This window comes from Mustelus asterias, chromosome 5, assembly GCF_964213995.1.
Source record: "Mustelus asterias chromosome 5, sMusAst1.hap1.1, whole genome shotgun sequence".
Taxonomy (NCBI): Eukaryota; Metazoa; Chordata; class Chondrichthyes; order Carcharhiniformes; family Triakidae; genus Mustelus; species Mustelus asterias.
In genome coordinates this window covers 47,048,615-47,063,601 of record NC_135805.1, presented here as the reverse complement: position 1 = coordinate 47,063,601, position 14,987 = coordinate 47,048,615, and the positions used below count along the sequence as shown (strand labels likewise).

The 14,987-nt window shown below is 44.5% G+C and overlaps 1 protein-coding gene across 1 annotated transcript in view; it reads left to right on the top strand.

The window, feature by feature from the left end:
- The window catches only part of LOC144494083 (gamma-aminobutyric acid receptor subunit rho-2-like), a 53,277-nt gene extending 38,888 nt beyond the window's left edge, over window positions 1-14,389 (top strand). The window contains exons 6-9 of the mRNA XM_078213660.1: window positions 821-961; window positions 7,176-7,328; window positions 9,549-9,745; window positions 13,967-14,389. Coding sequence (XP_078069786.1) covers window positions 821-961; window positions 7,176-7,328; window positions 9,549-9,745; window positions 13,967-14,278 — 803 coding nt within the window. The 3' untranslated portion in view covers window positions 14,279-14,389. The remainder of the gene's footprint in view (window positions 1-820; window positions 962-7,175; window positions 7,329-9,548; window positions 9,746-13,966) is intronic.
- The last annotated feature ends 598 nt before the right edge of the window (window positions 14,390-14,987 follow it).

The window sequence follows — 14,987 nt, the reverse complement described above, 5'->3', positions numbered from 1 at the left end:
AATCCCACCCAGGCCCTACCCCCATAACCCTACATATTTACCCGTTAATCTCTCTAACCTATGCATCTCAGGACACTAAGGGGCAATTTTAGCATGGTCAATCAACCTAACCCGCACATCTTTAGACTGTGGGAGGAAACTGGAGGACCTGGAGGAAAACCCACGCAGACATGAGGAGAATGTGCAAACTCCACACAGACAGTGGCCCAAGCCGGGAATTGAACCCAAGTCCCTGGCGCTGTGAAGCAACAGTGCTAACCACTGCTAACCACTGTGCTACCGTGCTGCCCAATAGGTTGTCTACTGGGCAAGTGCTTCAGGATCCTAACTGCATCATAGGATCCTGATGGGGTCAGCCACATTAATGAAGCATGCAGCTGGAGTAGCACTCAGCATGATTAAAGGGAGGAGGTCAAATTGATCTACTCTACGGTTCCCTAAACCTGTTCCTGCCAGGCAGGGCAGTTTAAAATCAACCCCAATTTATAAACACAGTGGTGTCAATCTGCCTGCGTTATGTATCTTCACCATGATCAATTGCCCCTTAGTGTCCCAAGATGTGTAGGTGTGTGGGGTTATGGGGATAGGGTGGAGTGGTGGGCCTGGGTAAAATACTCTGTCGTGCAGACTCGATGGGCTGAATGGCCTCCTTCTGCTGTAGGGATTCTGTAATTCTATGATTACATGAAATTAAAACCTGATGTAACAGGTGATTTTGTATCTAAATTTAATGTTAGAGTATTGTTTGTTCACCAGAGGCTGAGTTCTCTAAATCCAGTCTCAATGTCATGATTAAACAATGGTATCTGTTTTGTGGCAGATGCTTACACTGAAGATGATCTTATGCTGTACTGGAAGGATGAGAAAGAAGCACTGAAGACAGATGAGAAGGTCTCTTTGTCTCAGTTTCTCATCCAGAAGTTTCACACTACCTCTAGATTGGCTTTCTATAGCAGTACAGGTGAGTATTCTCCTGTGACACATGAACTACAATTTCATCCAGTTTATTTGGTATTCACACCAGAGATTTGAAAATAGCTGAGAAACTGTGCTAACTGCGTTATTCACCCCCTCAGTTTTAATCAGCAGACCATCAGAATCCCCAGCAATGCAGTGTAACAAGTTGTTATGTCATATCCCTGAGGAATTTGCTGGTCACCCAATGGATTTACAACAAGAGATTTGAAATACCAAGGGGATTTCAGGGAGGACAGCTTCTCTTCTATTTAACTCATGAAATGTGCAGTTCTTTTGGTCAGGTTAAATATTTCCTACTCAAATAGATTTTTCGAATATTTGAGCAAGACTATTTCAATCGTTAGTGCTTGCCACTCAGTGGGAGGTAGTCCCCGCCTTTGAGAGCTGCCAGCCAATCTGATTGGCCGGCAGCTCTAACAGTCCCAGCAGCACCAGTACTCAGTGGCGGACACTGCTGGGATTGCAAGGAGGCCCAGGGTTGAAGAGAACATGGATCCCAAAGGGAGGTAAATTGGGAGTATTGGACGGGGAGCATTAGAGAGTCCAGGGAGGGGCTGGGGGTTGGCTTTGGAGACCAGCTGTGGAGGAACAAATGCTAGAGGTATCATTAAGGGGGTAAACTAAATGTATTATCTCCAAATTTGCAGATGATACAAAGTTGGGTGGCAGGGTGAGCTGCGAGGAGGATGCAGAGATGCTTCAACATGATTTGGACAGGCTGAATGTGTGGGCATCTGGAGGGTAGTAAGCCCACCGCCTTATCACCTATCCCCAAGCTGTCCTCCATAATTTGGGTAGGTGGGCAGGTGCCAGAATTGACCAAATGCACTGCCCACACCATAAACTGACAGGTATGGGCAGGCTGACAGGAGCTGTTCTTTTCAAGGAATCTGAGGGAGGAGCCTTGTGCACATTAGTCCCTGTCTTGCGTAGAAACATAGAAACTAGAAGCAGGAGTAGGCCATTTGGCCTTCAAGGGCATGGCAGATGCAGTATAATATGGATGAATGTGAGGTTTACCAGGCTGATCCCTGGGATGGCAAGTCTGTCATATGAGGAGAGACTTAGGATTATATTCACTGGAGTTTAGAAACTTATACAATTCTAACAGGGTTAGACAGGGTCGACTCAGAAAGAATGTTCCCAGTGGTGGGGGAGTCCAGAACTAGGGGTCATAGTTTGAGGATAAGGAGTAAACCTTTTAGAACTGAGGTGAGAAGAAATTTGTTGACCCGGAGGGTGGTGAATGTGTGGAATTCACTACCACAGAATGTAGTTGAGGCCAAAATATTTTGTGATTTCAAGAAGAAATTGGATATAGCTCTTGGGGCTAAAGGGATCAAGGGATATGGGGGGAAGGCGGGATCAGGATATTGATTTTGATGATCAGCCATGATCATAATGAATGGCGAGCAGCCTCGAAGGGCCAAATAGCTTACTCCTGCTTCTAGTTTCTATGTTTCTACGCAAGGCAGGGATCTAATGTGCACAGGGCTCCCCCCCCCCCTCAGATTCCTTGAAAAAAACAGCTTGTCCACTCCCGTCAGCCTGCCCTTATCTTATGTAAGGCAGGCTGACGAGAGTGGACAAGCTGTTTTTTGGTGTGGACAGTGCATTTGGTCAATTCTGGCACCTGCCCATCTATTAAATTATGGAGGACAGCTTGGGGGTGGGCGGTAAGGTGGTGGGCTTACTACCCCACATATTTTATGTGCCCTTGCGCCTGTCGAAATAAATGCCCCGTTTTATGGAATTTAAAACTGCGTGAGATGCTGAATTAACATATCCAGCTGGCTTGATAGAATTACTGAATTATTCTTAAAGGGTTATGACTGGATCTCCTGACACTAAAGGATGGCCTCTGTTTAAAACCTGACAATATGCCAGAATATGGGCGGCACGGTAGCACAGTGGTTAGCATTGCTGCTTCACAGCTCCAGGGACCTGGGTTCGATTCCCGGCTTGGGTCACTGTCTGTGTGGAGTTTGCACATTCTCCTCGTACCTGCGTGGGTTTCCTCCGGGTGCTCCGGTTTCCTCCCACAGTCCAAAGATGTGCGGGTTAGGTTGATTGGCCATGCTGAAATTGCCCCTTAGTGTCCTGGGATGCGTAGATTAGAGGGATTAGCAGGTAAAATATGTAGGCATATGGGGGTAGGGCCTGAGTGGGATTGTGGTCGGTGCAGACTCGATGGGCTGAATGGCCTCTTTCTGCACTGTAGGGTTTCTATGATTCTATGTTTCTCTGAATCCCCAGTGAAGAAACAAATTGCTTCGATGAGCTTTTAAATTATGCTTTTAAAACAAGCATAGGTTTGGTTTGTTTTTAAATGGATTTTTAAACCAAAATTAGTCTTATTTAGTTACGTTTTTACTGCCTCATTTTGATCCGACAATGTTTAGAAGAGGTCTTTGTCACTTTGTCAGCCAGCTAACCCTTTAACCTGATTTTCTAAAAAAGGTAACATCTCTCCGCAATGGTGGCTAATTTTTTGATTAAAGGCTCCACACTGAACAAGTCATTCTTAGCAGTCACTGCTGCTTGTCTATAATCAGTGTGGTATCTGGAACCATGCCCCTAGAGTCAGAATATTTCAGTATCCAGTCTCATGAGTGGAAGAAACTCTAGGTCCAGATGACATACCTCCTGCATTTTAAAGTTAGCAGCTGATGAACTGGCCCCCAACATTGACCAATGTCTTTCAAGGCTCAATCAATACCGACTATTTGCTAGACCAGTAGAGACAAGCTAACATCTGTGGCATATTCAAGGAAACTAAAGGCTGGTGACTCTCACCAGTGTCATCTGCAAATTACTCATTCTCAAGTCACAAAGCACTTTGAAGTTCAGACAATCCTGGTAGAAAGGCCGCATGGTTTTTGACCGAAAAGATCCACCAAAACACAGCTTCTACAGACTGTCGATGACCTAGCTTCAGGCCTCAGACGAGATTAAACTACTTACATACTAGATTTCTTAAAAGCTTTCTTAAAAGTTCCTATGAAAAGCTCCTGTCCAAACTTCACTGCTATGGTATCAACAGGTCATTATTAAATTCGATCCAGTACTTCTTTACCAACTGAAGACAAAGTGTAGTGTATGTATTGGGAAACCATCCTCTCCTGGAGGTGTTCTCTCCAGAGTGCTGCAGGGAACTGGGTTAGGACCTTTATTCTTCTTGATATACATAGACAACCTTCCAAATAAGTTTTTATAAAAGGTGTTACGGTTCAGATCAGAAACTCCAAAGTGTTCTATGGAACCCGCCTGGACCCTAAGTTTTGCATCTTGAATTTGGCTAAGGTAAGCATGACATGTTTCACTTCAGGTATGATTCAAATGGTCCACTAGGGAGCTTTTATCAAACAAAGTTTATTTAAGAATATAGTTAACATGTATAGTAAGAAAATTAGCAAGAATTTTTATCAATTACAAACAAGAAACAAAATAACCACTATAATATATAACCTTTAATGAATATATATATATATAAGCTATCCCAATCAAACCAACCTCCATAAACAATCCTTTAAACAGGTTCAATACAGTATACTGCTCACATGATAATGGAAAATGGGTCCTTTGGTTGAAGTCTGCAGTTCTCTGGATTCACTCCGAACAGTTTAAACCAAGACTGCTTCCCAAAACACCAAAGAGACTCTGGTCCAGCCCCCAACGATGTGGAGATGCCGGCGTTAGACTGGGGTAAGCACAATAAGAAGTCTCACAACACCAGGTTAAAGTCCAACAGGTTTATTTGGTAGCACAAGCCACAAGCTTTTGGAGCACAGGTGAGTGGGAGTGGTAGGCGTTCTCCAAGGCAGCCTTCACGACACACGACAACGCAGAATCGCTGAGCAGAAACTGATAGCCAAGTTCCACACACATGAGGACGGCCTCAACCGGGATCTTGGGTTCATGTCACATCTGTAACCCCCACGACTTGCCTGGGCTTGCAAAATCTCACGAACTGTCCTGGCTGGAGACAATACACATCTCTTTAACTGGTGCTTAAACCTCTCTCCACTCACATTGTCTGTACCTTTAAGACTTGATTACCTGTAAAGACTTGCATTCCAACCATTATCTTGTAAATTGAGTTTGTGTCTATATATACCCTGTTTGTGAACACAACTCCCACTCACCTGATGAAGGGGCAGTGCTCTGAAAGCTTGTGGCTTGTGCTACCAAATAAACCTGTTGGACTTTAACCTGGTGTTGTGAGACTTCTTACTGTGCCAGCCCCCAATAACAGCATATTTTCACCCTTCAGAAAAGCAAGATCTTGTTTTCAGCTAAGCAACAGAATTTTCAAAACAACAGGAGAGAGGGAAAACACTTCTTTTTAGCTTGCTGTCCTTTCTAAAACTAAAACTCAAACTTGCAATTCCAAACTGAAAATAAAACAAAACACATGACCGTCCTCCTAACAATGCAGGATCATATAACTAATCCCAGAGTAAACACAAACAACCCCATTTAAGCCACTTAAGTTGCAATAAAAGGACTCATCGTAGTCAGCCTGGCAATATAATGACATCAGCTAAGCTGTGAGCTGAGAAATACTGAACATGAGAGCTACAGAGATCATGATTAGGAAAAACATCTCTTAAAGATTCACTAATGTCACAAAGGATTGTGACTATTTGTGTATGACTACGTGGTTTGCACATTAGGGAAATAAACTGAGGATTATATCAATTCACTGCAAGATGATGTACTGGAATTGCAAAAATGTCCAGACCAATGAGAGTTGATATTCGGTGCCAAAAAATGCTATGTTATGTCCATCACCAGTCAAAAGGATCCAGCAACGCAAATCGTTTAAATTTTGTAATTGAATTCTCCAACAGGTGGATACACAACCACACCTTGGGGCTCATTTAAAAAACAACCTTCAGTGGGAGTTCAATATTCAGCAGATAACACCCAAAGCAAACAGGGTTCTTGGATTTCTGAGGAGGAATCTTTGGCATTTCAACGAAATTATCAGCGTTATAGCTTACCAAACATTTTTCTGTTCAATCCTGAAGTATGCGTGTTGTGTGTGTGAATAGGATCCTTTTCTGGTGAATGATATCAATAAGATTGATGCAGTTCAAAGCTGTGCTGCATGATTCTGGACAAATCAACACAGGAAATACGGGCGGCATGGTGGCACAGTGGTTACCAGGGACCTGTGTTCAATTCCACTCTTGGGTGATTGTGTGGAATTTGCATGTTCTCCCTGTGTCTGCGTGAGTTTCCTCCTCGCGTTCCGGTTTCCTCCCACAGTCCAAAAATATGTGGGTTAGGTTGATTGGCCATGGTAAATTGCCCCTATTGTCCCAGTATGTATAGGTTAGGGGGAAAAGTGGGGTAAATACATGGGGTCACCAGGATAGGCCCTGGAGAGGATGCTCTGTTTACGAGTTAGTGCAGACTCGATGGGCCAAATGGCCTCCTTCTGCACTGTAGGAATTCTACGGAATACACCAGTGTTACATCCTTGATCAAAAGATTTGGAATGGGAATCACGACAGCAAAGGAGGTAGAAACATAGACTGACGATGTTCTATAAAATAGGGAATGGACTGGTGGGAATTGAGAGAAACAAGTGCCTGGTATCCTCCAGCAATGACAAAACATGAAGTATCCATCCACACAAACTACCATTGTTTCCAAACAGTGTATCAACAACCTTTCTTCCCAAGGGCAATCCCACAATGGAACAAGCTGCCAAAATAAATAGTCACTGCCCCATCACTTGAAGTGTTCAAGACCCATTTTTAGATTATTTCCAGTTAAATTATCAGGACAGCCATTTCAACAACTCAAGCCTGGTGTAGTTAGCACTACCCACACAAATGTAGGTGGAATACAGATATTAGTCTGTAATGCCAACACAGCTAAAGCAGAAGCGGAAGAAGGAGGCAGTCCCAGGGAAGTCAACACTTCTTGGTAAAATTCTTCTTAAAAATACATGAACCTTTTTCCAATGGCTTAGCTAGCGGGTTCGCTGCACAGTCTGGAATTAATTGGTATCTGGACATGGTAGAACTATAAATTTGTTGAAAATGTTCTGAAGATTACATTGTAGAAGCTTTAATGGATCCTTCATAAATGTAGAGTGTTTTTCAGGTCCAACACTGCAATCTTTGACTCTGGGATAAATGCACAAAGAATGTATCTTGACAAATATCTGCTTTCACAAATAGGTTGGTACAATCGTCTGTACATTACCTTCACTCTGCGACGCCACATTTTCTTCTTTTTGCTACAAACCTATTTCCCAGCGACCCTGATGGTCATGCTGTCCTGGGTGTCATTCTGGATTGATCGTCGAGCTGTTCCAGCCAGGGTTTCACTGGGTAAGCAAAGATTTCATTTTAATAACGCCAGTTAACTTTTGTATAATACATAATAATACTTTTGTATTATTATGTATGTCACTAAATCAATTAAAACCAGGCACAGGCAGTTGCTACTTTTTATCTTCACTGTTGGAATTTAAAGGAGCCTCGGAGGGATAATTCAGTTGACTTTGATCCAATTTTTGCCATAGTTTTATCACTGCACAATCTGACAAGCTGCTCAAAGAAGAAATCCCTCCTGCAATTCATAGCTATGCGAAAGTTCAACCCCTGTTACAATCGCAGACCAGGCCCCCAAATTTTGTTATGACCCGGTTAGGGACCAGTAACTTTCCTTTAAAGTAGATGAAATTAGAAATACCAGTTACTTACTAAGAGAATAAAGCCATTAGACTCCACGGTTTCAAACAAACAGAAGAAATTTTACTGTGCAGGAGTCAATAAAACAAATAGTCAACACCATCTATCTTATACTCTTAACATACAGAATTAACATGACGGAAACATGAGTTAACAAAAACTGATCGAGCATACCACAAATTGCACATTAAGTGGCAAACCCAACTAAGACAGGCCTCCTGGATTTCTCAGCAATCCACCTAGCCTTTACTCATCACTATGAGTCACAAAGTCCATTCAAACTCTCTTCTTCACAAGGACTTTCAGCTTCTCTTCTTCAGAAAATTGGTATGATCCCCAGCTGACAACAGCTCTACTCTACCCAAGTTCCACAGGTACATTCCTCACCCAGAAGGTGCACCATTCAAAGTCTCTCTCAAGTCTGCTCCCAGGCCCAGACTTCTTTTCCAACTGAACTGACCTGCTGTTCCCAAGATGGGGTGGCACAGTGGCACTGCTGCCTCACAGCGCCAGGGTCCCAGGTTCAATTCCGGCTTCGGGTCACTGTCTGTGTGGAGTTTGCACATACTTCCCGTGTCTGCGTGGGTTTTCCTCCGGGTGCTCCCGTTTCCTCCCACAGACCAAAGATGTGCGGGTTAGGTTGATTGGCCATGCTAAGTGTCATGTAAATGTGTGGGGTTATGGGAATAGGACCTGGGTGGGATTGTGGTCAGTACAGACTCAATGGGCCGAATGGCCTCCTTCTGTACTGTAGGGATCCTATGAAGACTGTGCTCCCTCTGTCGGCCAAGCTGTACTTCAGCATCTAAACTCACTCATAGTCCAGTTTCTCAGCTGCACTGCTGCCAACAACTGCTTCTGTGACTCTCCAAGCCCCCAATCTTCCCAACCGCACTGAGCAATTGCTGCACCTGGGCCTTCCTTAGCCCCAACTCCCAGCTGCACCAAGCTGTCAAGCTGGCTTCCAGGACTTCTCTGAGCATCCAGCCCCTTATCAGCAATGCTTCAGCTGTGTGGAGCCACCCTTCCTCTCCATCTGCCCCAGCCTGACCTTTCAGGTGGACCCGTCTTTGCACTGTAAAAGCCTGGTCCCATGGTTGGGTTTTTGCATCCACTCTGAGTAGGTTGCCCTTGCACATGCATAGCCATTCCTCTCTGCCGCTCCCTGCGCTTGTGCCTGAACTCCCAGGCTGCCGGGAATTGTAGGCCTTGACCTCTGCCCAACAATACAGATTCTCTCACAGGAAACCTTGGGGATGATTCAATTGATATTGATCCAATTTTAGCCACAGTTTTATCAATAAACAACCTGCTCAAAAAAAAATCTCCCCTGTAATTCATTGGCAGTGTAACAGCTCACTTTGAGGGCCGTAATCTGTCTCGGGCAATGGCGCAGAATGGACAGTGTTGGTCTGGCTGCTGTTTGTTCAATTCCATTACAGTTAATAGTATTAAATATCAGGCACTGTATATAAAGGGTGACCAATCTGATATCATCTGTTCTGACCCACCAGCCGAGGTCAATTGCTTCTCCTGAATGTTTTACTTTGCTTCCTCTCAAACAAAATCAAAACCTTAACAAACCTCAGTCAAAGATAATTTGTGTCCCAATCCTGACCTTATTGAGGAAGGATAAGATTTATTCCAAACTATGCATTCTCTCATTTTAAAGGTATAGAAATTGACATTTTTATAAACGTGGATGAAGAAGGGATAAATATGTTCCACCAATAGGGAGGATACTATATCTACAGCTGCTTTTCTTTATACATTTCTTTAAAAAATTAAGTTAACAACTGTTTTAAGTTTTTTCCAAGCGGAATAGCGCACTATGTTTCAGCTTTTCTGTAATTCCAGGTATAACGACAGTTTTAACTATGTCCACCATCATCACGGGTGTGAATGCTTCCATGCCAAGGGTGTCCTATATTAAAGCTGTGGACATTTACCTGTGGGTTAGTTTTGTGTTTGTTTTTCTCTCGGTGTTGGAGTACGCAGCTGTGAATTACCTAACTACAGTACAAGAGAGAAAGGAAAGAAAGCTCCGACAAAAGGTGAGATCAACCAGGCGATGACCCACCTGTATGACTGATAGTGTTTCACCTGCAGTAAGCAATGAGTTCACACAGAATCACAGATTACTACAGTGCAGAAGAGGCCCTTCGGCCCATCGAGTCTGCACCGACGCATGAAAGGTCCTGACCTGCCCACCTAATCCTACTTGGCAGCACTTAGCCCATAGCCTTGAATGTTATGGTGTGCCAAGTACTCATCCAAGTACTTTTTAAAGGATGTGAGGCATCCCGCCTCACCCACCCTCCCAGGCAGTGCATTCCAGGCTGTCACCACCCTCTGGATAAAAAACATTTTCCTCAAATACCCCCCTAAACCTCCCAACCCTCACATTTAACTTGTGTCCTCTCGTAACTGACCCTTCAACTAAGGGAACAGCTGCTCCCTATCCACCCTGTCCATGCCCCTCGTAATCTTGAACATCTCAATCAGGTCGCCCCCCCTCAGTCTCCTCTGCTCCAGAGAAAACAACCCAAGCCTATCCAAACTCTCTATGTAACTTAAATGTTCCATCCCAGGCAATATCCTGGTTCACACATCTTTTTTTAATTTGCCATGTCAGGTTTTTATCTGTATAATTTGCTGCCTACATCTTGCTGTGGACTAAGACCTGTTAACCCATCACTGCCATTCTCACCAACCATCACTGGCTCTTTATCTGGTGATGCTCTGAATTCATAATCCTTGACGTTGCTTACAAATCCCTTCATGACCTTGTCCCTACTCTAACTCTGCCCATGTTTATTTCTGTCACTGTCATGCTCTGATGATCCACAGACGTTTAGCGCTTGGAAGCTCCTTTTTTTAAGGTCACAATGCAGATTTGGTGATGAGCAGATTTTCCTCTCATCTCTGGGACCTGCATTGAAATCCAACCTGCACTAACAGGAAGAACACTTTCGACCAGAAATTGTACATATATTGATTTGATTTGATTTGATTTATTATTGTCACATGTATTAGCATACAGTGAAAAGTATTGCTTCTTGCGCTCTATACAGACAAAGCATACCGTTCGTAGAGAAGGAAATGAGAGAGTGCAGAATGTAGTGTTACAATCATAGCTAGGGTGTAGAGAAAGATCGATTTAATGCAAGGTAAGTCCATTCAAAAGTCTGACGGCAGCAGGGAAGAAGCTGTTCTTGAGTCAGTTGGTACGTGACCTCAGACTTTTGTATCTTTTTCTCGACGGAAGGAAGTGGAAGAGAGAATGTCCGGGGTGCATGGGGTCCTTATTTACGCTGGCTGCTTTGCCAAGGCAGTGGGAAGCGTAGTCAGAGTCATGGATGGGAGGCTGGTTTGCGTGATGGATTGGGCTACATTCACGACCTCTTGCGGTCTTGGGCAGATCAAGAGCCATACCAAGCTGTGATACAACCAGAAAGAATGCTTTCTATGGTGCATCTGTAAAAGTTGGTGGGAGTTATAGCTGACGTGCCAAATTTCCTTAGTCTTCTGAGAAAGTTGATGGGCTTTCGTAACTATAGTGTCGGCATGGGGGGACCAATAGAGGTTGTTGGTGATCTGGACACCTAAAAATTTGAAGCTCTGGACCCTTTCTACTTCGTCCCTATTGATGTAGACAGGGGCATGTTCTCCTTTACGCTTCCTGAAGTCGGTGACAATCTTCTTCATTTTGTTACATTGAGGGAGAGATTATTGTTGCACCAGTTCACCAGATTCTCTATCTCATTCCTGTACTCTGTCTCATCATTGTTTGAGATCCGACCCACTACCATGGTGTTGTCAGCAAACTTGAAAATTGAATTGGAGGGGAATTTGCCCACACAGTCACAGGTGTATAAGCAGTATAGTAGGGGACACCGGTGTTGAGGATGATCGTGGAGGAGGTGTTATGCCTACCCAGATACAGGTTCTTCCAGGGCTTCCAGGGTGGAGGGCATGCTCTCGCTGACCTCTTGCTCAAAACAGGTGTAGAATATGTTTATTCTTGACTGTTCCCACTTGCCAAAGGATCGAGAACGGGACGGTGCGGGTTTAAGGTGATTGGCAAAAGAAGCAAAAGTGATGTGAGAAAATTATTTTTCATGCAGCGAGTGCTTCAGGTCTGGAATGCACTGCTTAAGAGTGTTGTAAAGGGAGATTCAATTGAAGCATTCAAAATGGAATGAGCCTGTTATCTGAAAAGGGAGAATTTGGCAGGTTATAGGGAAAAGGTGGTGGAATGGTACTAAAGAATCACTCATTTAGAGAGTCGGTGTAGACCTGGTGGACTGAATGGCCTCTTTCTGCACTGTAATAATTCCATGATTCTGTACATGGATCATTGGAGTTGTGTGGCATCCAGTGCCTGCCCCTCTTTAAATGCTGAGCAAATTGTGCATCATACCAGACAGATGGGCTGTTTTGCCCAGTCCTGTTACAGTTTGCTTATAGTTTGGGATATTTCCAGGGGTGATCTTGGACTTCCGTGAATTCCACCAGCAGCATCCCTGAAGGATCCAGTGGATTTATATGTGCTGCCAGTGCGTGTAGGTCCTCTTTTGGGCCTCAGCTGAGTTCTGTATATCCAAAGGTGATGGATGCAATTTAAGAAGATCTGTGCTTCTTTTGCAATTGCCCAATCAGGAGCTCGAGCTCTCCGTATGACTGGCAGGCTGTTGTTCTTAGATCCACTCGCTGTTCCTGTGGATGAGTAACTCTCATCAGAAATTCCCTCCCCTTCCCGACCCAACTGAAAAGTCAGGGGCAAGACTGCCTCTGCTTGGCTGGGTGGTCTGGGATGAGGTCATTCCACTTGGCTGGGTGATCGTGGGCAAGACTACCTCTGCTTGGCTGGGCGGTCACCCTGCAGCAATTTAATGGCCGTCGGGCTGGTAAATGGCTCGGGGTGCGACACCCACTCCCAGCTGGGAGTGAGCCCTGTCTCCGAGATTTGCTGGCCAATGTGTTGGAAGCTCTTTGATCCCAGCAATGCCACCAGGAATGGTGGCCATTCTGGGGCTGCAGGCAGTTCCCACCAAATTGGAGCCTTGGAGCCCAATACCCAAAGCGGTGGGATAGGCCCTTTAGTGGCTATTCATTGGCCATGTAAGAGCCTCAGTTCGCCTAAGGGCAAGTGCGCCACCTGATACCTCACCCAACAGTGACTGGAAGATGGTGGGCACAGTATCACTGCCATGTACCTGATTTTATGCCCCCGTCCCTCCCCAACTGCCAGCCTTCCTGGAGTGTAAAATTCCACCTGTTGTTTCACCACTGTGGAGTGAGTGAGTACCTGCACTAACTACTTAAACAACCAGGTCCTCAGCTTCTGAGTGAAAGGCATGAATTATTGTAACAAATAAAAGATCCATTATCATCCTTGTCAAGGAAAATTGTCTCATTGGATTCCTCGAGATATTAGTCTCGCTTTTCCAACTGCATTGTTTCACATTCACAGCAACTCATTCATTGTAAGCAGTTGTTGGTACTGTAACATCAGTTCAAAATAAGTTTGTCCAAGTGCCTCATAGTCACGATGAATGAAGAAAACCTTCCCTCTCGATTCTTTTCCATAAGCATAGAGACATTCACTAAGTCCAGCACCATCAGGTGTATTATGGGCAGTACGGTGGCAAGATGGGTGGCACGGTGGCACAGTCATTAACATTACTGCCTCACAGCACCAGGGACCCGGGTTCAATTCCAGTCTTGGGTGACTGTCTTTATGGAGTTTGCATTTTCTCCCCGTGTCTGTGTGGCTTTCCTCCCACAGTCCAAAGATGTGCAGGTTAGGCAAGTTGGCCTTACTAAATTGCCCCTCGGTGTCAGGGGCACTAGTCGGGTAAATACGTGCGGTTACAGGGATAGGGCCTGGATAAGATGCTCTATGGTGCAGGCTCAATGAGCCGAATGGTGTCGCTGCATTTGGGAATTCCACGATCAAATCCATGGGAATTCCTCCACTTCCCTCAATTACTGAAATGTCCTTAGCGTGGTTTTTTTTGAGGCATGCTCAAATCCAAGTCCTAGTGGAAACAAAACGTAACACAAAGCTGATGTAATTTGGCAATATGTGTCAATTGCACTCAGAGGGCTGCATTTTCCTGGCCTCATGGAGCCAGCTTTGACGCCATTGAAAAAACTCAGCAATGTCCCACCTCCAAGCAACTTTGCCAGTTGGGGGGCTTGGGTGGGGATGGGGTGTTTAATTCCTCTTTACATTTGAAACACTGGAATGTTCTTTTCTCTTTTCTCAGTTTCCCTGTACATGTGGAATTACCAGTGCCAAGGACTTAATGTTTGATGGTACCTTGAGTGAAGCAGATGCCCACAGCCTGGCTGGATATACCAGAACTTCGATAATTACTGATGACAGAGTCAAGGAGGACAGGATGGTAGTTCGCTTATCCATTGACGGAGAATCCAATTTGCAAAAAAAGAGCCGCCTTAGGGAGTTTGTGGGCATGCAGATCATTAAGAATACCCACTCAATTGATACATATTCCAGATTGATATTTCCAGCCTCCTATATATTTTTTAACTTGGTATATTGGTCTGCATATTTATAAATACCATTTTGAACAAGCTTTTCCCCTTTAAGACCAAACAAATATGATCTGTGCACAAAAAAATGAACACGTGTACAATATTACAGCATTCAGTAAAGATTCTTTTGGCTTATAACTTATTTTATCAATTGAGTTGCCTTCATATCCACTTAACATCTGCAGCAGCCTGAATACATTTTTTCTTCTGCAAAATTGGTTTGAATTGCATTCAGTAAGGAACTGAGTTTAGGCACTGACCTTTCACCTCCGATATTAGCCTGGAATGATGAGATGAAAGTTCCCTCTATCTGCCCGGTTGTAATGATCCAATGTGAAATGAACTTTGGTTATCTAAATCCTAGTGGGCTTAAGCAGCACAAAACTATCCCTAATTTGGCATAACTGGGAGGCCATGAGATGGGTGCTGTGGAAAAAAGAAGTCACACTGGGGCAGGGGGTGTTCTTCTGAAACAAGGCCTAAGAATTAGACGACATGGTGGGACAGTGGTTAGCACGGCTGCGTCACAGCGCCAGGGACTCAGGTTCGATTCCAGCCTTGGGTGACTGTCTGTGTGGAGTTTGCACATTCTCCCTGTGTCTGCATGGGTTTCCTCCGGATGCTCCTGTTTCCTCCCACAGTCCAAAGATGTGCAGGTTAGGTGGATTGACCATGCTAAATTGCCCCTTACTGTCCCAAGATGTGAAGGTTAGGGGGATTAGCAGGGTAAAT